Raw genomic sequence first — 27,884 nt, forward strand, 5'->3', positions numbered from 1 at the left:
CAGGAGGAGGTAGCGCTGCAGCCTCTGGTCTTCCTCCTCCCCTGCAGGATGCACCAGCAGTTGGGGGAGGGAAACAGACAATGGTTTGGTCCAGGTGAGCATTAAGTGGGGATTCACAACAGGAGGAGGACACTTTAGAGGAAAAATTCTTTTAATTGTTTCCTCCCCAGCCACAGAGGAGGCAGAGTTGGGGGAAAGGCATGATAAGTTGGGAGGACGTGACTACCCCATCCATTGCCCTGTGCCACAAAACACATGTTCCCTATAATCATTAGTTCAGGATTTATTTTTAATGACTCCTCAGAGAAATATGATTTCGAGTGCCACCTGTATCAGCTGCAGCAGCATCACTTCGCGAGAGGAGGTTTCAAGTATGTGGAATGCACACTGAACGATGAGCAGTACCAGACAATCAGATCTGAGAAAACCAGCCAGGAGAAGATGCGGAAGCTGTACGAGCTGGTGCCGGGCTGGCGCAAATGGCAGAAGGACCGGCTCTACCAGGCACTGAGGGAAACAAACAGAGACCTGGTTGAAGAGCTGGAGGGTAAATAAATGACATCAGGGAAATCCGCTTCCCACGCTCCCCATCATGAACCCTGATCCCATCCCAAGGGCGACGCTAGATCACCTCTCTGGCTGTTTATCCTTCCCCGAGCACTGCAGCATCAGAGCTGGGCACGATTTATTACGTCACCCTCACGTCACTATAATGTGCAGTGAGCCTGTGGGAGCGTTTGCCCCCTGGGCTGAGATTACTTGGTGCTGTCGGGTCCATTCCAGACAGAGCCGGCTCTGGTTGCACAGTGCAGAGCTGGGCTGCACATTGCCCTATTGGCTGGGTCTCAGTTCCGCTCCCCTTCCCATCCATAGGAGCTACACACCCACTCCTAACTGGGGGATTGGGTCCCTGGGGCTTGCTCTGGCTTGTTATGTAGGTTGGGGTGTTTGTAACATTCAGTCAGATTCTAACCCCTCCAGAATATGGGAGGGGGTGAAGTTTGGCCCAGGCCAAAACCCCAGATACAGTCTCTTTAACCAAAGAGGGCAGGGGTGTGAAGTAAATCAGGAAGTGGGTGATATCTAGAGTAAGTGGTGGGGTTGTATTTACCTCCCCCTCCTCTCTACCTGGGAGTGGTGAGCTGGAGCAGGTTCCCGCAGGTTCTCAAGAACCGGTTGCTAAAATTAGACCTCCGTGGAGAACCGGTTGTTAAAGGGCCAGAGGGTGGGCAAAGAACTCTGCTCTGTGGGCCAGACCATCCTGTTGCTCCCAGGATTCCCAGCTGGGGAGGCTGAGGCTCCTCCAGACCTTCTCTAAGCTGCAGCGTGGCCAGCCGCCGGCACCAGCTGGGCAGCTCAGCTGAGCTCTGGAGTCGTCCTGCTGCCACTTTTTGAATGGCCCAGCAAGGTGTGTGTGGGGGGTAGCTGCTGCAAGCTCCAGGGCTGGCCAGAGGAGAGGGGAGGGGGCAAGTGGGGCAATTGGCCCAGGCCCTGCAGGGGCCTCTGGCCCCACGACGATCTCTCCCTGGCCTCTCCCCCGCTCCCCTCCCCCCCCCTTAAATCAGAACTTTTTATAGGGAACCGGTTGTTAATATTTTGGCAGCTCATCACTGCCTGGGACCACCTATCTTCTTTGTTGGATAAGTGACATTTGCTCCCATCCCTGCTCATGTCTCTTTCAGGGTCTGGATTCCTTGTGGTGACGAAGCAGGTGAGGGGAGAGAAGGAACTCCTGGTCCCAGAGAGAGGGGCACGGCCCATCCAGGGGTGGGGAATCACAGAATCGCTCTCCGTGTGACCCTGGGGGACAATTCACCCTGGGAGAGGTTTTCAGGGGCAGGGAGGAGGTGGAGCCAAGGCCCTGCATGCCCCCCTCTACCCTGTGGAGCACTAAAATCAGCAATTGCCATTTATTTTAATGAAATGTCTCTCTCCAGGGGGACACTTTGTTGACCGTCACCGAGAGAAGCTGATTCAGAGAGTCCCAGAAGTGGACAGAGTCCTGAAGCTACTTCGGGGGCACACGCTAACCCCTGAGCAATACCAGAGCATCAGCGCCAGGAGATCCAATGTGGAGAAAATGCAGAAGCTGTATGAGCTGGTGCAGAGCTGGGGGAGGGAACAAAAGGACCAGCTCTACCAAGTGCTGTGGATAACAAACAGAGCCCTTGTTGATGAGCTTGAAGGTAGATAACTATAATCTTTTCTTCAAGGCAGAGTTTTCAAACTGTGGGGCACATTCCCCCCCCTTGGGAGGGTGTGAAGGAACATTTGGGGCATGAGTGGCAACACCAGGTGGCTAATGCTAGTCCCACACTGACTCACCTCAGGGGGACACCCAACCTGTGGGTTAGTGTCAAAATCCACCATGACTGCACCAATTTCTGCTCCCAGCAGCCTCCCCGTTCAGCGCTGGCCACCCTGAGAACCCAACATGGGAGGAGCAGGCATTGACCCTGCCATAGCAGCTGCAGTTACCCTTCTCTACTGGGGAGGCCACCAGGGACTCTGCAAGTGGAAAGTGGCACCACAGGTCTCGTTACTGTCCTGCCACCAGAGCAGGAGTAGGGGGTGGCTCTACCCTTTGTACCCGCACATAGTACCCTGTCCTCTGCTGGAAAGAGCCTGTGCAGGGCAAGCAGATGGGGCTGCGCTCAAGGGCCGGGGACAGCAGCGAACTCTGTTCCACAGGGGGCCAGTGCTCAGTGGGTGCAGCTGTCTGCTCCCCTCCTGACCCTGGACTTTCAGCGCAGCCCTGCTTGTTTCCCATGCACACAGTGGTGGAAGGGGGTCAGGCAGGGATCTGAGTCCAGGCATCCAAGACCACCCTAACCACTGCAGGGAGCAGGAGGCTTCCTCAACTGCCACATGGTGAGTACCCGCCCCTGGCAGGTACCAGACACCCCTCGTGGGTACAGGGCACCCCTGTCCCCTTAGAAAAAGGGGGGCATGCATGTGACTTGACTCTCCAGAAGGGGGTTCATCATAAAGTTTGGGAACTTCTACATTAGAGAGTTGCAGGCTAGTGTGCTGTAGATTTACACCGGTTTGCCACACACTAACTGGCCATCTGGACAAGCCCATTAACCTGTGTATTGGCCCATAGCAGCCAAAAGTCCTTCTTCCCTCACCGTACCAATGGGCCACTGTATTTGCTCTTTATTCCCAACTGCAGCTCCATGGCAGTGGATTCATGATTCACTTTCACTTCCTGTCCCAGATTCGTTTTTGTGCAGTGTCGCTGTGTGGCTGTTAGCCAGCTGCCACGTCCCATCCCAGAAGCGGCTGCATTTCAGCACTAGGTTAAAAGCAATTCGGTGGGTGGCAGGGGACAACAGATACTGGGCCAGATGGGCCCATGAGTCTGATCTGGGGTGGCAGGCAGCAGGTGGGATCCCAGGCTAGATGGGCCCATTGATCTGATCCAGTTCTCGTCCTAGCTCCCCAGGGCTGTGCATCTGTTAACTGTGTCCATGGGTGAATCCATGACAAAGGGGGCAGGATGCATTTTCCTCACTGCCCCATGCAGAGCTCAGCAGCTGTCAGTGTCACTCGGCTATGAGGGGATCCAGCCCATGGGGGGCTCTGGGCTGTAGGTGACTTGCCCTCTCTCACTTGTGCTCTCTGGGCTCCATGAGGAGCCAGAGCCCCGTGTGTCATGCCTCCAAAGCTCACACTATGCTCCCGGGTGAGGGCAGCCAAAGCACCAGGTGAACTGGTGGGCTGGACACCACACCAGAGATTGCAGCCTCAGTCCTAGGACACATCCAGTCCCTCCATTTATGTGGGCTCTGGGAATCCCCATCTAGGGAGCAAATTCCCCCTCTCACCCTGCAAGTGGCTGGAGGGAGTGAGGCCAACCTGGGCACTCTGTAGACAGGACTGTCTGCCCCCCATGTGTCCCCGGCCATGTCCCCATCCTTAGGCCAGCTCTTCCCAGTGCCCGGGTGCCAGCAGAATCTGCCTGCTACAATTTAAACCCTGGATGGTTTTTCCTCTCCCCTGATTGGCTGCTTGCATCTCCCCTCCAGCCAATCACAATCCTCTGTGCCTCACTGATCTTATTCTCTCGGATTGGCTGATTGCTCCACCCCATCCTCCCATCACAGCCATGTCCCTACTGCTGAGTTCACTCTCTTTGCACCCCCCCACCCCATGCTCCTTTTCCTTCACTGTTACTTCCCTTCTCCCTTCCTCACATTTTCTTGCTCCAGTGGAACCATCCGTTCCTGCAGGTCCCCCCTCATCCATCTCTGATGATTGTAACCCGTGCTCCCTCCCTTTGTGATAGAAAGGACCATAGGTGGTGCATGAGTCTCTGGCCCTGCCCCTTGCTCTGCCGCAAGGCCCTGCCCTTCCTCTGCCTCTTCCCCCAAGCTCTGCCCCTGCTTGCTCCTGTCTGCTCCCTCCCCCCACCCCATTGCTCATCCTTAAGGCAGGAAAATACTGGGAAGATATAGTCTGTGTGAGGGGGTTGTGCAGGGGTATTCTCTGTGTGTGGGGGGGGGGGCGAGGTTGTGCAGGGGGGTATAATGTGGGAAGGGATGGGTACGGGGTGAGTGCTAGACAGTCACGTAGCCTGATACTCCATGATCCCCTCCTTCTGCGCCCCCTCCCCCCATTTATTTCCCTGCAGAGGTTGGCCTGGGGAAGTTCAGCCTGGCCCCCGGATGACCAGAAATTCAGCCCCCCTCCACCTTGAGGCACAGACTATCCAGGAGCTCCCCCTGGGGCAGGGCAGCTTTGCTCCAACTCCAGCTCATGGCTCTGGCTCAACAACACTAGGACCAAGCTGAAGGAGCCTGGCACCCAAACCCCATATTTCAGTGAGGTGTTTTTATGTCCCTCTGCTCAGGGGAACATTTCGTGGATTGGAGCCGGGAGCAGCTGATTCAACGTGTCTCCTCTGTTGATGCCATCCTAGATGTGCTTCATAGGGTCAAGCCGCAACAGGAAATGCAGATGCCAGGTGAGCTGATGCGGAGCTGTGGTACGTGGCACCAGAACCTGGTGCCACGTACCTGGTGCTGATGGCAACAAACATAAGCCTCACTGAACAGTTAGAGGGTAAAATCAAATATGGGAAATAACTTCCCAGTGCACCCCCAGGGGGCTGCACCCCAAGCCCCTCCCGACAGGGTCACTAGCTCTGCTCTCTGGGTTTTTATACCTCAGCCATCACTGCGGTACAGGGGCTGCACTCAGATTTTAAGCAGCAGGGTAGCGCCAGGGCAGGAGCTGCAGGTGGGCTGTAAATCACCCAGTAGCTTTAAATCTTCATTGGCCATAGCAGTGACTCTGTAAAGAGACCGAGACTCCATTTAGCCCTTCACAACAGCCCCAGGGCACAGAGCCCTGTCCTCTGCTAGAAAGATCCTGTGCAGGGAAAGCAGATGGAGCTGCGCTCAAGGTCCAGGGACAGCAGGGAACTCTGTTCAGCAGCTTCTGCCCTCACTATAGCAATGGGGCCACTGTATTTGCTCTTTATTCCCAACCTCAGTTCCACAGAACTAATGAAGGTTGTGCTCATGATTGGCTTTCACTCTCTGTCCCCGATTCCTTTTTCTGACAAAGGAAACGCAGTGGATCTAATTTACCTCGATTTCAGTAAGGCATTTGATATGGTTCCACATGGGGAATTCTTAGCTAAATTGGAAAAGATGGGGATCAATATGAAAATTGAAAGGTTGATAAGGAACTGGTTAAAGGGGAGACTACAGTGGGTCATACTGAAAGGTGAACTGTCAGGCTGGAGGGAGGTTACTAGTGGAGTTCCTCAGGGATCGGTTTTGGGACCAATCTTATTTAATCTTTATATTACTGCCCTTGGCACAAAAATCAGGAATGTGCTAATAAAGTTTGTGGATGACATGAAGCTGGGAGGTATTGCCAATACAGAGAAGGACCAGGATATCGTACAGGAAGATCTGGATTAACTTGTAAATAATAGTAATAGTAATAGTATGAAATTTAATAGTGAAAAGTGCAAGGTCATGCATTTAGGGATTAATAACAAGAATTTCTGTTATAAACTGGGGATGCATCACTTGGAAGTCACAGAGGAGGAGAAGGATCTTGGAGTATTGGTTGATCACAGGATGACTATGAGCCGCCAATGTGATATGGGTGTGAAAAAAGCTAATTTAGTCTTGGGATGCATCAGGCGAGGTATTTCCAGTAGAGCTAAGGAGGTGTTAGTACCATTATACAAGGCACTGGTGAGACCTCATCTGGAATATTCTGTGCAATTCTGCTCTCCCATGCTTAAGAAGGATGAATTCAAACTGGAACAGGTACAGAGACGGGCTACTAGGATGATCCAAGGAACGGAAAACGTGTCTTATGAAAGGAGACTCAAAGAGCTTGGCTTGTTTAGCCTAACCAAAAGAAGGTTGAGGGGGGATATGTTTGCTCTCTATAAATATACCAGAGGGATAAATACCATGGAGGGAGAAGAATTATTTAAGATCAGTACCAATGTGGACACAAGAACAAATGGATATAAACTGGCCATCAGGAAGTTTAGACTTCAAATTAGACGAAGGTTTCTAACCATTAGAGGAGTGAAGTTCTGGAATAGCCTTCCAAGGGAAGCAGTGGGGGCAAAAGACATATCTGACTTCAAGGCTAAGCTTGATAAGTTTATGGAGGGGATGGTATGATGAGATAGCCTAATTTTGGCAATTAATTGATCTTTGACCATTAGCGGTAAATATGCCCAATGGCCTGTGATGGGATGTTAGATGGGATGGGATCTGAGTTACTATAGAGAATTCTTTCCTGGGTGCTGGCTGGTGAGTCTTGCCCACATGCTCAGGGTTTAACTGATCACCATATTTGGGGTTGGGAAGGAATTTTCCTCCAGGGTAGATTGGCAGAGCCCCTGGGGTTTTTTGCTTTCCTCTGCAGCATGGAGCACGGGTCACTTGCGGGTGGATTCTCTGCGCCTTGAGGTCTTTAAACTACGATTTGAGGACTTCAGTAGCTAGGACATAGGTTAGGGGTTTGTTACAGAAGTGGGTGGGTGAGAGTCTGTGGCCTGCCTTGTGCAGGAGGTCAGACTAGACGATCATAATGGTCCCTTCTGACCTTAGTCTATGATTCAGTGATAGAGACTCAGTATCTCTGTGTGGCTGTTTGCTGTTTAAAGCGTGTGTGTGCATACAGGGGTAGATCTGCCAATTGTTCTGGTCTGGGTTGTTGTGTGGGGAGGACGGATATTAGGCTAGTTTGGCCCATGAGGCAGATCTGGGGTGGCAGGCAGCAGGTGGGATCCCAGGCTAGATAGTCTGTCTGAGTTCTAGTCCCAGTTCCCCAGTGTCTCTGAGGGTATGTCTACACTACAAGAGTAGTTCGATTCAACTTAATTCGAATTTGTGGAATCGACCTTACGAAGTCGAATTTGTGTATCCACACTAAGGACACTAATTCGACTTTGTGAGTCCACACTAACGGGGCCAGCGTCGACTTTGAAAGCAGTGCACTGTGGGAAGCTATCCCACAGTTCCCGCAGTCCCCGCTGCCCATTGGAATGCTGGGTAGAGCCCCCAATGCCTGCTGGGGGAAAAAATGTGTCGAGGGTGGTTTTGGGTAACTGTCATCATTGAACCGTCAGTCACACCCTCCCTCCCTCCCCGAAAGCGCCTGCGGGCAATCTGTTCGTGCACTTTTCTGGTCAGTGACAGCGCGGACGCCACAGCACTATGAGCATGGAGCCCGCTGCAGTTATGGCCGTTTTCACCTCCTCGCACCTTATCGTCCACCTCTTCCACAGTCAGCTGCTGAGAAATCGGGCTACTTTTCAATGGTGATGCAAGCACTGGTGGACCATAGGGGACGTTTTACCAACATCAACGTCGGGTGGCCAGGCAAGGTTCATGACGCGCGTGTTTTCATGAACTGTGGTCTGTTTAGACACCTGCAGGAAGGTAGTTTCTTCCCGGACCACAAAATAACTGTTGGGGATGTGCAGATGCCTATAGTGATCCTCAGGGACCCAGCCTACCCGCTAATGCCCTGCCTCATGAAGCCCTATACAGGCGCCTTGGACAGCGACAAGGAACTCTTCAAGTACCAGCGAGCAGTGAGCAGCGTGACCTGTGACTGTTCAGTTTCTTTACAGAGAAGCTGAACCTGCCCCTGTTTCTTTACCCAGTTACTGTTGACTATCCTCTGCAGTTATATACCCCGTTCACCCCGTTTCCCCCACTTCCAACACACGTGTAAAAATAAAATACATGTTCCATTGTTACTTAACAAACGTTTCTTTATTAATGACTTTGCGTTAAAGGGTTGAAACTGGGACGCAGACTGTGCTGCGTAGGGTGTGCAGTAATGTAAAGACCGCCTCTAAACTCGAGGAATGACAGGCTCCTGCTCCTAGAGTGGTCCGCAGTGCCGGACTGGTTGTTTCAACGGAGCCTGCCACCCCTCCTTTTTGGGATTCTGTGTGCGGGGGCTATGTGACCTTGTGGCGGAGGAGGACGGATACAGATTCCTCTGCTGCGTGACTCTGCGGTCCAGGACAAGGACCGCTGCATAAGATCTGTAACCCCCCTCCACCGCTACAAAGTCACGTCTCCCACCACCCACACAGAACCTGGAAACCACCTCCCATACCGACCAGGGTGCCTACTGACTGCACTGTGTGTGTGACCTGCTGCTGATCCTGCCCCCGTGTCTGTACCCTGGTAAAGGTGACCGTCCTATGCAATTACCAACCCCCTTCCCCACCCCACCCCCCCTTCAAACACAGTCTTCTGTAAAAAAACATGACGGAAACAGTAATTAACAGCAAAGTATTTTTAATAATTAACTAGACAGTTAGGGGATGAAACTGGGATTTGGGCTTGGGTGAGTCAGGAAGGGAAGGACTTCTCAAAATTTAGGGTATGAGAGCTTTTGGGTACTTGAGCACTCTGCTGGGGTGCAGTGACAGTTTTCACAGCCCCTGGCGCCCCTCCTGGTTATTTTGGGTGAGGGGGGTATGGGACTTTCTGGCGGGGGAGGGCGGTTGCAGATACACTGCAGGGGGGCTCTGTCCTCCTGCCTGCGGTCCTGCAGGCCTCTACTTATGGGCTGATGATGAGGATGGGTAGCAGTCCTATTGCACTACACCATCTACCGCAAGGCTGATGATGACGACGGATATCAGTCTTATTGCACCATCAGCCACCCATGAGGCGAGTGGGGGGAGAGGATGCTACAGTACAGTGCCGCAGCATCGCGTCTACCAGCAGCATTCAGTACACATAGGGTGACATTTAAAAGAGTCAAGAGACAATTTTTTTTTCTTTTCCTTCTGGGAGTGGGGGAGGGGGGTACATTGACAAGCTATGCCCTGAACTGCCGCGGACAATGTGTTTGACTGTACAGGTATTGGGAGCTCAGCCAAGAATGCACATGCTTTTCGGAGACTGCAGGAACTGAGGGATATCTTGCGTCCTCAGTCCCCCCTCCCTCCATGAGCGTCCATTTGATTCTTTGGCTTTCCGTTACGCTTGTCACGCAGCAGCGTGCTGAGTCTCTGCTACGCCGTCTGTCTGGAGATTTTTTAAAAATACTTTGGACCAGGTGTAACATTACAGTAATTCCCCTAATTAGATGCAGGAGTCTCCGAGCGAGATCACCCTGAGGACGGTCACTGAAGGAGATAGAGAGCGCATGCTGCGTGAAAGCCAGCACAAACCAGGGGCCTATGCAGCCATGCTCGGGGAGGCAATGCTCCCTGAGTACCTCATGAAAGCTTGGCGCGGAAAAGTGTGCTACCATGGAGCACCCAATAAGACAGCTCTCCCCAGGAACCTCCTGCGGAGGCTTTTCGATTACCTCCAGGAGAGCTTCGTGGAGATCTCCCAGGAGGATTTCTGTTCTATCCCCATATATATAGACCTCCTTTTCACATACTTCAGATTCCTGTTCCATTAATAATAAAAGTTTACATGTTTAAAGCACTTACCGACTGATCCTTCCCCTGATTCAGGGTCCGGGTTAACGGCCGGGGACGGTTGGTAGGGGATCTCCGTGAGGGTGATGAAGAGATCCTGGCTGTCGGGGAAACCAGCGTTGTAAGCGCTGTTGCCTGCCTCATCCTCCACAAACCCTTCCTCATCTTCCCCGTCCGCGAACATCGCCGAGGAACTGGCCGTAGACACTATCCCATCATCAGAGTCCACGGTCACTGGTGGGGCAGTGGTGGCAGGCTCCGGAGCGTTCGTTTGCCGCTTTGGTCTTCTGGTAGCCTTGTCTCAGGTCCTTGATTTTCACGCGGCACTGCGTTGCATCCCGGCTGTATCCTCTGTCTCTCATGGCTTTGGAGACCTTCTTGTAGGTCTTTGCATTCCGTTTTTTGGAGCGCAGCTCCGAAAGCACAGACTCCTCGCCCCACACAGCGATCAGATCCAAGACTTCCCGGTCAGTCCATGCTGGGGCCCTCTTTCTATTCAGAGATTACATGAACTCCTCTGCTGGAGAGCTCTGCATCGTTGCCGGTGCTGCTGAGCTTGCCCTGATGTCCAACCAGGAAATGAGATTCAAACTGGCCAGACAGGAAAAGGAATTCAAATTTTCCCGGGACTTTTCCTGTGTGGCTGATCAGAACATCCAAGCTCGGACTGCTGTCCAGAGCGTCAACAGAGTGGTGCAGTGTGGGATAGCTCCCGGAGCTACTAAGGTCGATTTCCGTCCACACCTAGTCTAATTCGACATGGCCATGTCGAATTTAGCGCTACTCCCGTCGTCGGGGATGACTACAGAATTCGAACTAAAGAGCCCTCTAGGTCGAATTAAATGGCTTCCTGGTGTGGACGGGTGCACGGTTAATTCGAATTAACGCTGCTAAATTCAAATTAAAGTCCTAGTGTGGACCAGACCTGAGTCAATCCATGACAAAGGGAGTGGGATCCGAAGGTAGGGCCCATGGGACAGTGCCCTCTAGTGTCCCCCTCCACAGCACAGTCTTGTTCCCCACTGTCCCGCACAGAGCCTAGCAGGAGTCACTCGCACTGGGCTATAGGATTGGGGGATCTAGGCCCTTGGGGCTGTGCTCTTTTTCGCTTGCTCGCTCTAGGCCCGATGAAGCACTGGGACCCTGTGTTTCATCCTTCCAAGGCCCAAGCTTCCTCAGGAAGGGCAGCCAGGGCACTGGGCCAACTCGAGGACAGGACACCACATCACAGATGCCACTGCCTTATCCCCTCCTCTCTCTCTTCCTCCACATTGTCCTCTGTACTGGGGAGCTATGTGGGGGTGACAGCATCATGCCTCATGTCTCTAGCCAGGCCTTGGGAAATGCCAACAGCACCAATGTGGGCCTGGGGAGAGCCAGCAGGAGGTGCTGGGAGAGACAATGCTTCCCCTTGGGCAGCCTCACTCCTAGAAAATCTGATCCCACAAGGCATATGGGCTCTGGGGATGCCCAAGTAGGGCACAAATTCCCCCTCCCACCTGAGAGCTGTGCCTCACCTGGGTGCAGGCCACGTGATCCTCGTCTTTACAGCTGGTAAATTACTTGAGCATTGATCTGGATGAAAGGCACCAGGGAGATGTTTTGTTATAAAGAATTAGATTGTGTCCTGTCTCTGCAGGTTGCATGTGGGTGGGACTAAGGATTACTAAGGACTCAGTACTGGAGACCTCAAGATCCTCAGCCCAGAGGTCAAGTGCAAACAAGGGCATGGAGGTTTGCTTGAAGAAGAGGCACTCCTTGGGACAGTCCTGGAGTGAAGGGGTGTCACTGTCTCCACAGCATAAGATGGGCCTGTCAAGACTGTTCTCTAAAGTGTTCGCCTCATCCTCCTCAGCCCAACTTCTGGTACTGCAGGAGCAAGAGTTTTTTCCTGGTACAGTCTACCCCCAAGGTGCCTGTTGTAGCTCGGGAGTTGTTAAACCTGCCAGTGCCCTTTCCCTGGCTGTCCCCGTCTCCCACCCATTTCCTGTGTGTAAAATGTCAATGTTGATTGCTCCTACTCCGGCTCTGACTCACCATGCAATACTATTGGAGTTTTCGCTAATGTGCCTCTCAGAACAGTAGAGGGAAACCGACCAGGATATCACCTGTACCTCCATCTCAAAGCTCTCACCGTAGCTCCCCAATAACTATGGGATCTGCCCCTCCTTGGACAGAGGAAGCTAATTCTTTATCAGCATCTCAGGTTGGCTTTGTCCAGCCCAGGCATGTACCGCAGCCCCCAGTGGCTGCCTACCCACCATGGTCCTGGCTGGAGCCTCAACATTGCCTGATTCACAAGCACCGATGCCTCAGGCATAATTGTGTCCCAGTGCCATATCAGTGGCCTTTTTGGAGCCCTTGGGGTTTCCTTCTGCAATCTAGATCATCCCTTCACACCGTGCCTTTGGCTAGGTTTCAGGGGCATCTGCACCAAGGACACTCTGCCCACTTTCAGTACCAGCCTGGTATTGTAGAAGAGGAAATTCCCTCTCAGGATCTGCCCTTGCTGGAAACAGAGGAGGCTCGACCTATTAGGGTGCTTTGGAAGATCCCCTCTTCCCTTCCCCATACAGTGAAAAAGGTGGAGAGGAGATACTATATACCCTTGCATGGTTTTGACCATTTTGATAAGCATCTCCCTCCAGGCTCCTTGGTAGTCATAGCTGCTAATCTGTATGTGTGTGTGTGAGAGAGAGGCACTAGGTGTCAATGTCAAAAGGAAAAGAGGCAAAGAAGCTGGGCCTATTTGGAAGGAAGCTTTAATCCATAGGAGGTTTGCAGCTCAGAACTGTGACCCAGCTGGCTCTGCTGGGTCATTAGAATTTTAGCCAGGTGGATAATATTACAAAGAGAGACTACTTGACAAGGTGAAACAAGAATTCACTACAGTGATGGATGAGGGCAAATTAGTTGCCCGAATGGCTCAATCAATCAATCTAGATGTGCCTGATTTTGTAGTTCGGGCCATGTCTTCTGCCATCACCATGCTGTGGTGTTTTTGGCTGCAGGCATCCATGTTCATCCAGCCGTACAGCAAACTATTCAAGACCTCCCTTTTGAGGGCCCTTTGCTCTCTTCAGAGAAAATGGACAATCATATGTTGCGCTCAAAACCTTGCGTTGACAATGCCTACGAAGACTGAATCAAGAGAAGCCAGAAACTAATTGAAAATGGTACTTCAATGAAGAGGATTATGCACAGGAAGTGAGTGAAATGTACTCGATTATAAGGTCAACAAGGACATTGATGAAGACTATGAAGAGTTTATCTTATAGATAATCTCAACAGCTAAGAAGGCAAAGACATTGAAAACAATGGGATGCAAGCAGAGGCTCACCGAGGAAACTGTGAATCTGATGGCGAGGAGGGCACACATGAAATTAGAAGGGAAAATGGATGAAGAATACAGAACACTGTGTAAAGGTCAATGGTTGCCAGGTTACTACCTGTTTCAAGAGACAGTCACTCACCCAGGCTGAGCTCTCATACCATAGACACTGCTGGTAGCCAATTCTATAGTAAACTAACTAGAGGTTTATTAGCTAAGATAGGAGAGTTATTGAGATGTTAAATCAGGGAAAGTTTATGTACAGATCAGTTACAATATGTTATTCCAAATGGTAGCAGATGTAGTAATCTGCCAGTTTCCCAAAAGTCTCTTGGGGCTACCTCGAATAGCTCTGGGGACCTCCATTTTCCCATTCAATTATTCTGCCCTGTTAGAATCCAAGCAGTGCAAAGATGAAGGATTTTCCTTTGTATCCGTATTTTATATTTGTTCTCTTAGAACAATCTGACTAACAGCTAACTCATGGTTTCTTCTTTGATGGCCGTGAAAGAGGGATGCTTTTGGACTCTTTGAACTTGAATGCCCTAAACAATGACCACTCTGTTTGAAGTGCCCATGATGACAAGTGCCTGGCTGATAAGAGCCCTTCATTTGCAGTACACAAGACTTCTTTCACATTGGGAGGGTTATTTAGATATTGGGGGTCATCTACAATGCAAAATATTAACAAAATGCAGACAAGTGAAAACAGTGTATGCAAAATCTCTAACTTTATCAAGCTTAAAACACCACACACACTAACATACATTTAACAATTATTTTGATCTACACTAATACACAGGTCAATTGGCCTGGCTTCCAGCTATGCAATTGCAAGCATTCAGTGAGGCCTGGGACTTCAGCATTGTAGTAGAAAGAGAGAGCCTGATGCATGGGAATGGTGCAAGACCTGAAGTCTGAACCAATGTCAGCAAAAGTTATGCTCGAGCAAAAGTCAGGCCCTATCAAAAACAGATGCTTGCTTGCAAGTTCAGTGTCTGGTTCATGAACTTGGCATTGGTACTGCTAGCAGTGCTAAGACACACTGAATATGCAAATACATTCCAGCATGCTAGCACAAGAACACCCCGACTAGTTGTGATTGTTTGTCTCAGTCTATAAAAGTTGGGATGTCTGGCCTTAAGCCTTTGTCTGGCCTGGGGGGAGAGGATAGTCCTGCCACTCTCTGAGCTGGTCCATTGTAATGGGCATACGTGTTCTGGTATCCCTGTGGAATCTATAGGGTGTTACCCATGCTTTATTGACAATAAACCCGACCAAGCGTGTTTGCAACTGAACCGAGCCTGTGGTCGTCTTGGTCAGTTTGACCGAGGTCTGCCATGCTGGCTACCTGCCCAGTGCCAGTGCAGCACACAGAGAGAACACACATGCAGATAACAACTGACAACAGTCATGAGTTGCCTCTGGTCAGCCAGCATCACAGTGGGATCCATACAGGAAGTTCCCCTGTTGCTCGGGGGAAATAATTAAATTCCCGTTACTTCCTTTTTCTGAAACTGAAAAGAGGGTCTCAGACCTGTTTTAGATCTAAGAGAGCTAAACCAGTGCCTAAAGAAAATAAAATTCTGGATGGTCACTCTTCCTTCCCCAGACTGTGAGGACTGGGGTGCTGCCCTCAACTTAAAGGACACGTACTTTTATGTGGTGATCAAGAAAGCCAGCAGAAGTTCCTCAGGTTCATGGGGAGTGGACCTCACTACTAATTCACAGTGTTACCCTTTGGCCTCTCAGTAGCTCCTCGTGATGCTCCTGTGAGGGTCCTGAGTACACATGTTTCCTTACCTGGATGACTGGCTGTTGAGAGGCTGGACCGGGTCTCAGGTACTGTCATGCGTAGCTGTTATCTTGTCCATCTTTGATGCATTGGGGCTGCTAGTGAAATTGGAGAAATTGATCCTGAATCATGTATAAAAATAAATTATGTTCACTGGGACGGACCTGGATTCAACGAAGGCCAAGGCTTTCCCTCTACCCTCGAGTTTCCCAGCATTGCAAGCTATTGCTATAGGTCTACAGACATATCCTGTCACCACTGTGCAAAACTGCCTTTACCTCTTGGGTCACATGGCAATGTGCATGTATATGATACAGCACCCCAAGCTCCACCTTAAACTTTAGAGGTGACAAGCATCCACTGGTCTGTCATCATTTAGACATGGTGGATCCTATACCAGTGGACATTTTGTCCTCCCTGGATTGGTGGACAGACCCGCCCCAGAAGGTTGTGTGGGAGTCCCCTTTGCTCTGCCACAGCCAGCCCTCACCTTAGTTATGGATGCCTCTGGTCTGAGCTGGGAACCTCTGTTTGGATCCCTGCAAACACAAGGTGTTTGGTCGACCCAAGATTGAAAATGCATATAAATGTCAGGGAATTAGGGACTATCTGGCTAGTTTACTTGGCCTTCTTCTACAAGTCGAGAGATGGAATCTACTGGTGCTAACTGGAGGTGCCTGGTCCACTTGACGGTGCCAAGAGGCAATTCTCCTGTGGGAGTGTTGCGTAACCAGCTCCATTCACCAGAGACCTGCTCACCTTGTAGGGGTGCAGAATACACTGGTAGATCAGCTGAGTAGGTCATTCACTGAGCACCACGAGTGGTCACTTTGTCCAGACATGGCCATTCCATCTACCAACTATGGGGAATTCCCCAAGGGACCTGTTTGCAACAAGGGCCAACAGAAGATGCCATCAGTTTTGTTCCAGAGTGGGATGCAGCCTGGGTTCGTTGAGTGATGCCTCTCCGCTACCCTGGTCAAACAGCCTGCTGTCTGCCTTCCCTTCAATTCCTCTTTGTTCAAACGAGGCTACTCACCTCATTCATATAGCCCTAGCGTGGCCCCAGGAGCACTGTTCTCAGCACTGCTAACCCTATCAGTCAGACCTCCACTTTCTCCCTCACTGGATTCAGGCATCATTTCCCAGAACCCATGCACCTCCTCCACTCCAACCTGCATGCTCTCCACCTGACAGCCTGGATGCTTCATACTTGATGCCTTTGGAAAGATGTTGCTCGAAAGAGGCACAGGAAGTGCTTCTAACTAGTAGAAAGCCTTCCACTAGGAGAACTTACCTGGCAAAATGGAAAATATTCTCCATCTGGTTCCTGAAACAGCAAGGTTGGCTGTTAGTTCCATCAGGGTTCATCTAGCGGCTATCTTGGCTTTCCACCCTGCTGCGGGTACATCCCTCCTACTTTTTCCATCCCAACGTCTATCAGGTTTTGAACAGGTCTGGACAGATCATATCCACAGGTAAAGGACACAGTTCTCCCATGGGGCTCGAACATAGTACTAGCAAATGTGATGGATCCCTCTTCGAGCCGCTGCTGTCCTGTTTGCTGCTAAACCTTTGAATGAGAGTGGCCTGTTTGACAGTGATTATTTCAGCCAGGAGAGTTGGGGAATTATGGGCTCTGATATCTGAACCTCCCTACATGGTTTTCTATACAGACAAAGTTTACCTTCAGCCTCACCCGAAGTTCCTTACTAAGGTAGTTTCCAATGTTCATATTAATCAAGCAGTTTACTTCCCTACTCTTTCTAAAGCCTCATAAACACAAAGATGAGGAATATTTGGATATTGGAAGAGCTTTGGGGTTTTACCTTGATCTAACTAAGGCATTTAGATCAACCTTGCAACTGCTTTTTGCAGTTGAAGGCACAGTGAAGGGCAGTCCAGTGTCTTCCCACTGAATCTCTTCTTTGATTTCAGCTAGCATTTTTTCATGCTACCACTTGGCTAATGTGACTCCCCTTAGTAGGTTATTAGTTCAAGCAACCAGGTCTCATGCAGATTCTGTCACCTTTCTCACTCATATGCCTATCTTGGACATCTGTAAGGTGGCAGTTTTGGTTATAAGTCCATACGTTCATTTCTCAGAATGACATCTCTCAGCAGTCCAGGGATGATGCCAAATTTGGTCATGTGATTCTCCAATCCATGTTCAAGTAGACTCCAAGCTCACATCCAGTTTGAAGTGCTTGCAAGTCACCTACAGTGGAATGGACATGTACTGTCACTTGAGGAGGAAGACATGGTTACTAATCAATTCGTACCTGTTGATCTTTGAGATATGTTGCTCGTGGCCATTCCACGACCTGCCCTCCTTCCCCTCTCTTCTGGAATCTAACTGAGGGGAGTTGAGGGCAACTCCACCTTTGTACCTGCACATAGTGGTGTGAGACTACAGAGGGTGCTCATGCTATCCTGGTGGGTACCCCCGAGGGAAGAATTTCTGACAGCTGTGTGCTGGATGCACATAAACCTGCAGTGGAGGGACTTGGGCAACATATATCCAAGAACAACAGTTACAACAAGGTTAGTAACCGTATCTTCCCTCTTTTTGCCTGTCTCCCTTCAGTCCCCTTATTCTGTCTTTCCCTTTGCTGTGTTCTCTCCCTTCTTACCCATCTTTTCTGTCCTGCTCAGATAGTCACAGAACACAAGTCACCTAGTATCTCGGCACTATTTCAGATTCTCCCTCCCCATCCCCAGTGATCACTGCCTCATTCCCAGCCCTTTGTTCCCAATCATCTCTCTCTCTCTCTCTCCCCTAACCTAGGCCTCTCTCTCCTTTCTCCGCTGCCCCCTCTATCCGCATCCATCCACCTACCATATACCTACCCACCACTTCCTCGATCCCCCCACATTCCTTCTGCCCTTCCTCAGCCAAACGCCACACAGACCTCACTCCCAACACAGACAGTGTGCCCAGCGTGTCCCTCTGTGCGCTGAGGAGCTGGGGAAGTGATGGTGACTCCTCGAGGCATGATCCATCTTGGGACTCCCCCTTGGGCCAGGGCAGTTTTACCCCATGCCCTGCTCAAGGCTGTGCTTAAACAGCCCCAAAAACGACCAAAAAAAGGTGAGGGTGGGGATGGACCAGGAACCAGAGAAGTCATATTTGGACTGAGAGATGGTTTGGGGCACACAGAGCAACAAGTATCCACTGTCAAGTATCAGGGGTAGCCGTGTTAGTCTGTATCCACAAAAACAACAAAGAGTCTGGTGGCACCTTAAAGACTAACAGATTTATTTGGGCATAAGCTTTCTGAAGAAGTGAGGTTTTTTACCCACGAAAGCTTATGCCCAAATAAATGTTAGTCTTTAAGGTGCCACCGGACTCCTTAAAGTACCCACTGGAGACTTCCCTCACTCCTCAAAGAACCCTTTAAATGTGTGTATGTGTGTGTGATTTGTGGGGGGGGGAGAGGGCTCTGGGTCTCCTCCCTGTTTTGTGCCCATGCACCACGAAGAGACAGCACTACAGTTCCTGGGCTGCCCCCTCCCCTGCGGGATCTGTGCTGCTTTCTGCATCTCAAGAGCCAGCACCAGCAGTGCGGGGAGGTGAACAGACAGTGGTTTGGTCCAGGTGAGCACTAAGTGGGGATTCACTACAAGAGGAGGAAGCTTTATGGGGAAAACTTTTCATTGTTTCCTCCCCAGCCACAGAGGAAGCAGAGTTGCAGGGATGGGAGGATAAGTGGGGAGGGGGAACATGACCACCCCACCCATTGCCCTGTGCCAGGTAACACATGATCCCTAAAAACATCAGTTCAGGATTTATTTTCAATGACATTTCAGAGCTACAGTCTCCCAATTGGCTTAAAAAACCATTGAAGGCACATACTGGCAGGGATGGACTCCTCCAGGATCGGCCGTACATACTAAACGATGAGCAGTACCAGACAATCAGAGCTGAGAAAACCAGCCAGGAGAAGATGTGGAAGCTGTACAAGCTGGTGCCGAGCTGGGACGAACGGCAGAAGGACCGGCTCTACCAGGCACTGAAGAGAACAAACAGACACCTGGTTGAAGAGCTGGAGGGTAAATAAATGAGATCAGGGAAATCACCTCCCCATCATGAACCTTGATCCCATCCTGAGGGCGACACTAGATCTCCTCTCCGGCTGTTTATCCCTCGCCCAGCACTGCAGCATCAGAGCTGGGCATGGATTATTACGCTACCCCCACGACACTATAATGTGCAATGAGCCTGTGGGAGCGTTTGCCCCCTGGGCTGAGATTATTTGGTGCTGTTGGGTCCATTCCAGACAGAGCCGGCTCTGGTTGCACAGGGCAGAGCTGGGCTGCACATTGCCCTATTGGCTGGGTCTCAGTTCCGCTCCCCTTCCCATCCATAGGAGCTACACACCCACTCCTAACTGGGGGATTGGGTCCCTGGGGCTTGCTTTGGCTTGTTATGTAGGTTGGGGTATTTGTAACATTCAGTCAGATTCTAACCCCTCCAGAATATGGGAGGGGGTGAAGTTTGGCCCAGACCAAAACCCCAGATCCAGTCTCTTTAACCAAAGAGGGCAGGAGTGTGAAGTAAATCGGGCAGTGTGGGGTGGAACTAGAGTAAATGGTGGGGTTGTATTTACCTTCCCTTTCCTCTTTACCTGGGACCACCTACCTTCTTTGTAGGATAAGTGACATTTCCCCCCATCCCTGCTCATGCCTCTTTCAGGGTCTGGATTCCTTGTGGTGACGAAGCAGGTGAGGGGAGAGAAGGAACTCCTGGTCCCAGAGAGAGGGGCAGGGCCCACCCAAGGGTGGGGAATCACAGAATCGCTCTCCGTGTGACCCTGGAGGACAATTCACCCTGGGAGAGGTTTTCAGGGGCAGGGAGGAGGTGGAGCCAAGGCCCTGCATGCCCCCCACTACTCTGTGGAGCACTAAAATCAGCAATTGCCATTTATTTTAACGAAATGTCTCTCTCCAGGGGGACACTTTGTTGACCGGCACCGAGAGAAGCTGATCCAGAGAGTCCCAGAAGTGGACAGAGTCCTGAAGCTACTTAGGGGGAACACGCTAACCCCTGAGCAATACCAGAGCATCAGCGCCGGGAGATCCAATGTGGAGAAAATGCAGAAGCTGTATGAGCTGGTGCCGAGCTGGGGGAGGGTGCAAAAGGACTGGCTCTACCGGGCTGTGTCGATAACAAACAGAGCCCTTGTTGAGGAGTTTGCAGGTAGATAACTATAATCTCTTTGCTCAGGGCAGAGTTTTCAAACTGTGGGGCACATCCCCCCACCATCACCCTTGGGAGGGCCTGGAGGAACATTCAGAGGGATGAGTGGCAACGTCAGGTGGCTAATGCCAGCACCACACTGAGTCACCTCAGCAGGCCACCGAGCCTGTGGGTTAGTGTCAACATCCACCATGACGGCACCGATTTCTGCCCCCCCCCACCCCGGCAGCCTCCCCGTCCAGCGCTGGCCACCCTGAGAACCCAACACGGGAGGGGCAGGCATTGACCCTGCCATAGCAGCTGCAGTTACCCTTCTCTACTGGGGAGGCCACCAGGGACTCTGCAAGTGGAAAGTGGCACCACAGGTCTAGTTACTGTCCTGCCACCAGAGCCCCTTGCTGACCCTGTCCCTTCACTGCAGATCCAGGGCACAGAGCCCTGTCCTCTGCTGGAAAGAGCCTGTGCAGGGCAAGCAGATGGGGCTGCGCTCAAGGGCCGGGGACAGCAGCGAACTCTGTTCCACAGGGAGCCAGTGCTCAGTCGGTGCAGCTGTCTGCTCCCCTCCTGACCCTGGCCTTTCAGCTCAGCCCTGTTGAACACAGTGGTGGGTGGGGGACAGGCAGGGAGCTGAGTCCAGGCACCCAAGACCACCCTAACCACTGCAGGGAGCAGAAGGCTTCCTCAACTGCCACATGGTGAGTACCCGCCCCTGGCAGGTACCAGACACCACCTCTGTCCGCTTAGAAAAAGGGGGGCATGCATGTGACTTGACTGTGGAGAAGGGGGTTAGTTTGGGAACCTCTACATTAGAGAGTTGCAGGCTAGTGTGCTGTAGGTTTACACCGGTTTGCCACACACTAACTGGCCATGTGGACAAGCCCGTTAACATGTGTATTGGCCCATAGCAGCCAAAGGTCCTTCTTCCCTCACCATACCAATGGGCCACTGTATTTGCTCTTTATTCCCAACTGCAGTTCTACAGCAGTGGATTCATGATTCACTTTCACTTCCTGTCCCAGATTTGTTTTTGTGCAGTGTCGCTGCGTGGCTTTTAGCCAGCTGCCACGTCCCATCCCAGAAGTGGCTGCATTTCAGCACTAGGTTAAAAAGCAATTCTGTGGGTGGATGGGTGGCAGAGAACAACAGATACTGGGCTAGATGGGCCCATGAGTCTGATCTGGGGTGGCAGGGAGCAGGTGGGATCCCAGGTTAGATGGCCCATTGATCTGATCCAGTTCTCATCCTAGCTCCCCAGGGCTGTGTATCTGTTAACTGTGTCCATGGGTGAATCCATGTCAAAGGGGGCAGGATGCATTTTCCCCACTGCCCCATCCAGAGCTCAGCAGCTGTCACTCTCACTGGGCTATGAGGGGATCCAGCTCATGTGGGGTCTCTGGGCAATGGCTCTCTCTCACTTGTGCTCTCTAGGCTCAATGAAGAACCAGGGCCCCGTGTATCACGCCTCCAAGGCTCACACTATGCACCTGGGTGAGGGCAGCCAAAGCACCAGGCAGCTGGTGGGCTGGACACCACACCAGAGATTGCAATGCCCCATCGTCTCCTCTCCATCTCTGCATAGGCCCCAATTTCCGGGGCCATGCAGGGGCAGCAGCATCGTTGCCCCCATGGCAGTGTTAGGCCTGAATAAAGATATAGCAGAAAAAACAGGTATGCCAACCTGACTGAAGTCAGGCTAACAGAGGTTTCTGGGTAATCCCAGAGTGGAAAATACTGAGAAGCAGCATTGTCTCACAAAGCCCTGGAAAATGTGAGATAAACCAGGGGTTGCATTCCTGGCATAGTACCAGATGTGCTGTGTTAGAAACAGTGTTTGGATAACTGATAAGAAACCCAAGCATCCCACAGTTCAGATTCTAACTCTCAGGTTGAGTGATAGGCTTGTTTAAAACTCCCCTGCATTCCTAACTTTTGGTGTTTAAGATATTATTAATCTAATGCTATAGACATAGAGACTAGGCATGCGTGTATATTAAAAGTGTCTAGTTTCCAGTTGTTAGACAAAGGGGGGGTGGGTTGCTCAAGTGAATGATGTATGACGTAATAAAACTGTTTATATAGGCTAACACTAAGCTTTAAAGGGGTGCTGTCGGGGTTAGAGTCCCTGACAGCAGTGAGCTCCTGTCTGTTTAGCCAGGTCTTGAGGACTGGAAGGGACTTTGTCTGAGCTTAACCAATGACTCTGATGAACTGCTGGGGAGAGCCTGTGAGGGGCACTAGGACAGACCATGCTCCCCCAAGGTCAGCCTCAGTCCTAGGGCATCCAGTCCCCCCCAGCTATGTGGGCTCTGGGCATCCCCATCTAAGGCGCGAATTCCCCCTCCCACCGAGGAAGTGGCTGGACAGGGCCCCACTCTGTAGACAGGAATGTCCGACCCCCATGTGTCCCCAGCAATTTTCCCCATCCCTAGGCCAGCTCTCCCCAGTGCCCGGATGTCAGCAGAATCTGCCTGCTACAATTCAAACCCTGGATGTTTTTTCCTCTCCTGTGATTGGCTGCTTGCCTCTCCCTCACCTGCCAGTTACAATCCTCTGTGCAATCACTGCTGACCTTATTCTCTCAGATTGGCTGTTTGCTCCACCCCATCCTCCCATCCCAGCCGTGTCCCCACTGCTGAGTTCACTCTGTCTGCCCCCCCCCACAATACTCCTTTTCCTTTGCTGTTACATCCCTCCTCCCTTCCTCACCTTTTCTCACTCCCTCGCTCCAGTGGACCCATTCGTTCCTGCCGTCCCCCTCCCACATCCATGCCCCTGCTTTGCCTCTTCCTACCACTGCTCCACCTCTTCCCCCAAGCCCTGCCCCCGCTTGCTCCTGTCTGCCTGCTTCCTCCTCTCCCCTATTGCTCATACCTAAGGCAGGAAAAAACTGAGAAGGTATATTCTGTGTGAGAGGGTTGTGCAGGGGTATTCTGCATATGTGTGTGTGTCGGTGGGTTGTGCAGGGGGGTATAGCGTAGGAAGGGATGGGTAGGGGGTGAGTGCTAGACAGCCGCATAGCCTGATTCTAGCCCCTCCAGAATATGGGAGGCAGGATGGAGTTTGATCCAGGCCAAAACCTCAGATCTAATCTTTTTTTACCAAAGAGGGTGAGGGTGTGAAATCAGGTAGTGGTAGGTGGTGTCTAGAGTGAGTGGTGGGGTTGCATGTACCTCCCCCTGCTCTCCACCCTTGAGCTCCTACCATATTTGCTGGATGAGCAACATTTCTCCCCCATCCCTGCTCGTTTCTCTAACAAGGTCTGGAGTCCTCCTGGTGAAGAAGCAGGTGAGGGGAGAGAAGGGACCCTTGGTCCCAGAGAGGGGCAGGGCCCACCCAGGGGTGGGGAATCACAGAAGTGTAGGACTGGACGGGACCTCATCATCATCTAGTCCAGTCCCCTGCACTCAAGGCAGGACTAAGTCATAACTGGACCATCCCTGACAGGTGTTCGTCTAACCAAAATATGGGAGCTGGATTGAGGGGCTCGCATGGGCTAGGAGAGGAGGCCAGCAAGATCCCAGGGTGTGGGGTGGCCCCTGACAGGAGGAAGATAGGACCAAGAGGTCAAACTGGGGGGTTAAGATCTCATCTGTTCCAGTGAGTCAGTCCTTGTGCTCTCTCTCTCCCACTTGCTCTCTCTTGCAGGTGTGGGTACCCGAGCGCAGAAGCCGTCCACCAGCACCAGCCCTGGAGCTACACGTGAGTTATAAATCACCCAGCAGGATTAACCCTTAGTGAACCACACTGAAGGGGAGGAGGCTGCACCATGCACATGGATAGTGGGGTCAGCACATCCCCTTGCTTGTCGGGAAGGGAGGGTGAATTGAAGCACAGCTTGTCCGGGAGCTCCCCCGGGGCAGGGCAGCTTTGCCCCGGGGCAGGGCTCTGGCTAAATGGCCCTAGGTAGAAGCTGAAGGAGCCTTGCAACCAAACCCCATGTTTCACTGGGGTGTTTTTATGTCCCTTGGCTCTGGGGAACATTTTGTGGAGCGGCATCGGGAGCAGCTGATTCAACGCGCCTCTTCAGTTGACACAACCCTAGATGTGCTGAAGCGGAGCCATTACATTTTGGAACAGAAGAGTTTGTTCCTGGCGCAAAAGGCAGCAAACGAAAGCCTCAATGAAGAGCCAGAGGGTAAAATCAAACGGGAAAATAACTTCCCGCTGCACCCCCAGGGGGCTGCACCCCAAGCCCCTCCCGACAGGGTCACTAGCTGGGGTTGCCAAGTCCCCCGGACCAGATGTGATTTTGCAGCAATAGCGTCCGGTCCGGGAGCGTTGGCAACCTGATAATTATCTCTGCTCTGGGCTTTTATCCCACTTGCTGGGGCTGGATGCTGTTTTTTAAGCAGCTGGGTGGTGCCAGGGCAGGAGTTGCAGGTGGGGTATAAATAGCCCAGCAGCTTTAACTCTTCAATGACCAAACTAGTGACTCTGAAAAGATCCCGCGACTCCATGAATTCCAGTGAGCCCTTCTCTGCTGCTATTGTATTAGGTGGAAGGTGCCCAGATGCTTTAGTGATGGGGGGCAGGATGAAACTGATGACAGCATAGATCTGCAGAGCTGCCCTGTGTCAGGTTAAGTAGAAGGGGGTGGGGCAGAGAGAAAGCCGCTTCCCCAGACCTGGCGGGGGGTGGAGGGGTCCATAGAGGAAACAGCCACTCTGCTGAGCCCCTGGCTGTTGGCACAGCTGATGGCACAGCAGCAGGAGATCAGGTCCGAGCTCCACCCTCAGCTCCTCCTACTCTGGTTCTGACACCCTCGTGCCTGCTTCATCTGTGGACTGGGTCCCTGCACAGATGGCAGAGGGAGCAGTGGGCCAGAAGGACGGGATCTGGGGGTGAAATCCAGCTTGCAGGCTGTATGTTGAACACCACTGCTCTGTGCCCTTCTGATCCAGCGAGTGATGCTATCCAGAGTCCCGCCCTAGTGCCCAACTGCCAAAAACTGCTGCCTACGTTTCTTGCTTTAAATTTGTGCAGTGATGGTAAATGTGTTTCATGCTCCACCCCAGAGGCAGCTGTTCCCTAGTGTGCAGCAGCAGGGTCCAGAATGATGCTAAGTGTTGGGTAGATTTAAACCCAGCTTGCTGTGAACTAAGTGTTTGTGTAGGCGAGTCTCAAACTAGGACTTGGTCAGTATTTTTCAGATTTCAACATTTTAATTTCAAAATTTACTCCCTATTTTAATGAGAGAAATTATGGGAAATGTTTGGTTTTTTTTAAAGTCATGGACTAGCAAAAATGTCAAGAAAAAAACACCTTTTTTCAACTTTTTAATTTTTTTAACCAAGTTATTACTATTAGAATTGTGAAAGCACCTACAGGTGCCAATCAGAGAGAGATCACTATAAGGCTGGTTGAAATGTGTCAGATTCTAAGAATTTGGAATTTTAATGAAGAAGCTGGAAGAAAATTGAACCATTTTTGCAATTTTATTCTCCATTTTTTTGACTGGCTGAATTCACCTGACAGCCTGGATGCTTCATACTTGATGCCTTTGGAAAGATGCTACTTGAAAGAGGTACCGGAAGTGTTTCTAAATAGTAGAAAGGCTTCCACTAGGAGAGCTTACCTGGCAAAATGGAACATATTCTCCATCTGGTTCCTGAAACAACAAGCTTGGCTGTTAGTTCCATCAGGGTTCATCTAGCAGCTATCTTGGCTTTCCACCCTGCTGTGGGTACAATCCTCCTACTTTTTCCAACCCAATGTCTATCAGGTTTTGAACAGGTCTGGACAGGTCATATCCACAGGTAAAGGACACAATTCTCCCATGGGGCTTGAACATTGTACTAGCAAATGTGATGGATCCCTCTTTGAGCCGCTGCTGTCCTGTTTGCTGCTAAACCTTTGAATGAAAGTGGCCTGTTTGATAGTGATTATTTCAGCCAGGAGAGTTGGGGAATTATGGGCTCTGATATCTGAACCTCCCTACATGGTTTTCTATACAGACAAAGTTTACCTTCACCCTCACCCAAAGTTCCTTACTAAGGTAGTTTCCAATGTTCATATTAATCAAGCAGTTTACTTACCTACTTTCTTTCTAAAGCCTCATAAACTTAAAGATGAGAAATATATGGATATTGGAAGAGCTTTGGGGTTTTACCTTGATCTAACTAAGATATTTAGATCAACCTTGCAACTGCTCATTGCGGTTGAAGGCACATTGAAGGGGAGTCCAATGTCTTCCCAATGAATCTTTTCTTTGATTTCAGCTAGCATTTTTTCATGCTACCACTTGGCTAATATGACTCCCCTGAGTAGGGTATTAGCTCAAGCAACCAGGTCTCATGCAGATTCTGCCGCCTTTCTCACTCAGATGCCTATCTTGGACATCTGTAAGGTGGCAGCTTGGTTATAAGTCCATACGTTGGTTTCTCACTATGACATCTCTCAGCAGTCCATGGACGATGCCAGATTTGGTCATGTGATTCTCCAATCCCTGTTGAAGTAGACTCCGAGCTCATATCCAGTTTGAACTGCTTGCGAGTCACCAACAGAGGAATGGACATGTACTGTCACTTGAGGAGGAAGAAATGGTTATTAACCGACTTGTACCTGTTGATCTTTGAGGAATCTATCCAGAAAGAAGTAACTGAGGGAGGTTGGGGGCAACTCCACCCTTTGTACCTGCACATAGTGGTGTGAGACTACAGAGGGTGCTCATGTTATCCTGATGGGTACCCCCGAGGGAAGAATTTTTGACAGCTGTGTGCTAGATGCACATAAACCTGCAGTGGAAGGACTTGGGCAACATATGTCCAAGAACAACAGTTACAACAAGGTTAGTAACCATATCTTCCCTCTTTCTGCCTGTCTGCCTTTTTTTCCCCTTATTCTGTCTTTCCCTTTGCTGTGATCTCCCCCTCCTTATGTATCTTTTCTGTCCCTCTCAGATATTCACAGAGCAAAAGTCACCTAGTATCTCGGCACTATTTCAGATTCTCCCTCCCCAGTGATCACTACCTCATTCCCAGCCCTTTGTTCCCATCCATCTCAAACTCTCTCTCCTAACCTAGACCTCTCCCTCCTCTGTCTCCACTGCCCCCTCTATCCACACCCCTCCACCCTACCATATACCTACCCACCACTTCCTTGATCCCCCCACATTCCTACTGCCCTTCCTCAGCCAAATACTACACACACCTCACTCCCAACACAGACAGTGTGCCCAGTCTGTTCCTTTGTGTACTGAGGAGCTGGGGAAGTGATGGATCGTGCCTCGAGGAGTCACCTTCCATCTTGGAGCTCCCCCTTGGGCCAAGACAGTTTTACCCCAAGCCCTGCTCAGGGCTGTGGCCAAACAGCACCAAAAACGACCAAAAAAAGGTGAGGGTGGGGAAGGACCAGGAACCAGAGGAGTCATATTTGGACTGGCAGATGGTTTGGGGTACACAGAGCAACAAGTAACCACTGGAGACTTCCCTCACTCCTCAAAGTACCCTTTAAATGTGTGCATGTCTGCCTGATTTGTGTGTGTGGGCACTGGATCTCCTTCCTGCTTTGTGCCCACCCACCAGGAGGAGGCAGCACTACGGTTCCTGGGCTGCCCCCTACCCTGCAGGATCTGTGCTGCCTGCTGCATCCCAAGAGCCAGCACCAGCAGTGG

At 51.1% G+C, this 27,884-nt stretch overlaps 1 protein-coding gene across 1 annotated transcript in view; it reads left to right on the top strand.

The window, feature by feature from the left end:
* Positions 1-27,884, top strand: part of LOC120395011 — a 57,936-nt gene that overhangs the window by 13,159 nt on the left and 16,893 nt on the right. The window contains exons 4-11 of the mRNA XM_039519182.1: positions 305-547; positions 1,938-2,186; positions 4,856-4,969; positions 18,883-19,125; positions 20,024-20,272; positions 21,701-21,760; positions 23,918-23,971; positions 24,246-24,407. Of these exons, the coding sequence (XP_039375116.1) occupies positions 305-547; positions 1,938-2,186; positions 4,856-4,969; positions 18,883-19,125; positions 20,024-20,272; positions 21,701-21,760; positions 23,918-23,971; positions 24,246-24,407 (1,374 nt within the window). The remainder of the gene's footprint in view (positions 1-304; positions 548-1,937; positions 2,187-4,855; positions 4,970-18,882; positions 19,126-20,023; positions 20,273-21,700; positions 21,761-23,917; positions 23,972-24,245; positions 24,408-27,884) is intronic.

This window comes from Mauremys reevesii, unplaced genomic scaffold (genome assembly GCF_016161935.1).
Source record: "Mauremys reevesii isolate NIE-2019 unplaced genomic scaffold, ASM1616193v1 Contig9, whole genome shotgun sequence".
Lineage (NCBI taxonomy): Eukaryota > Metazoa > Chordata > Testudines > Geoemydidae > Mauremys > Mauremys reevesii.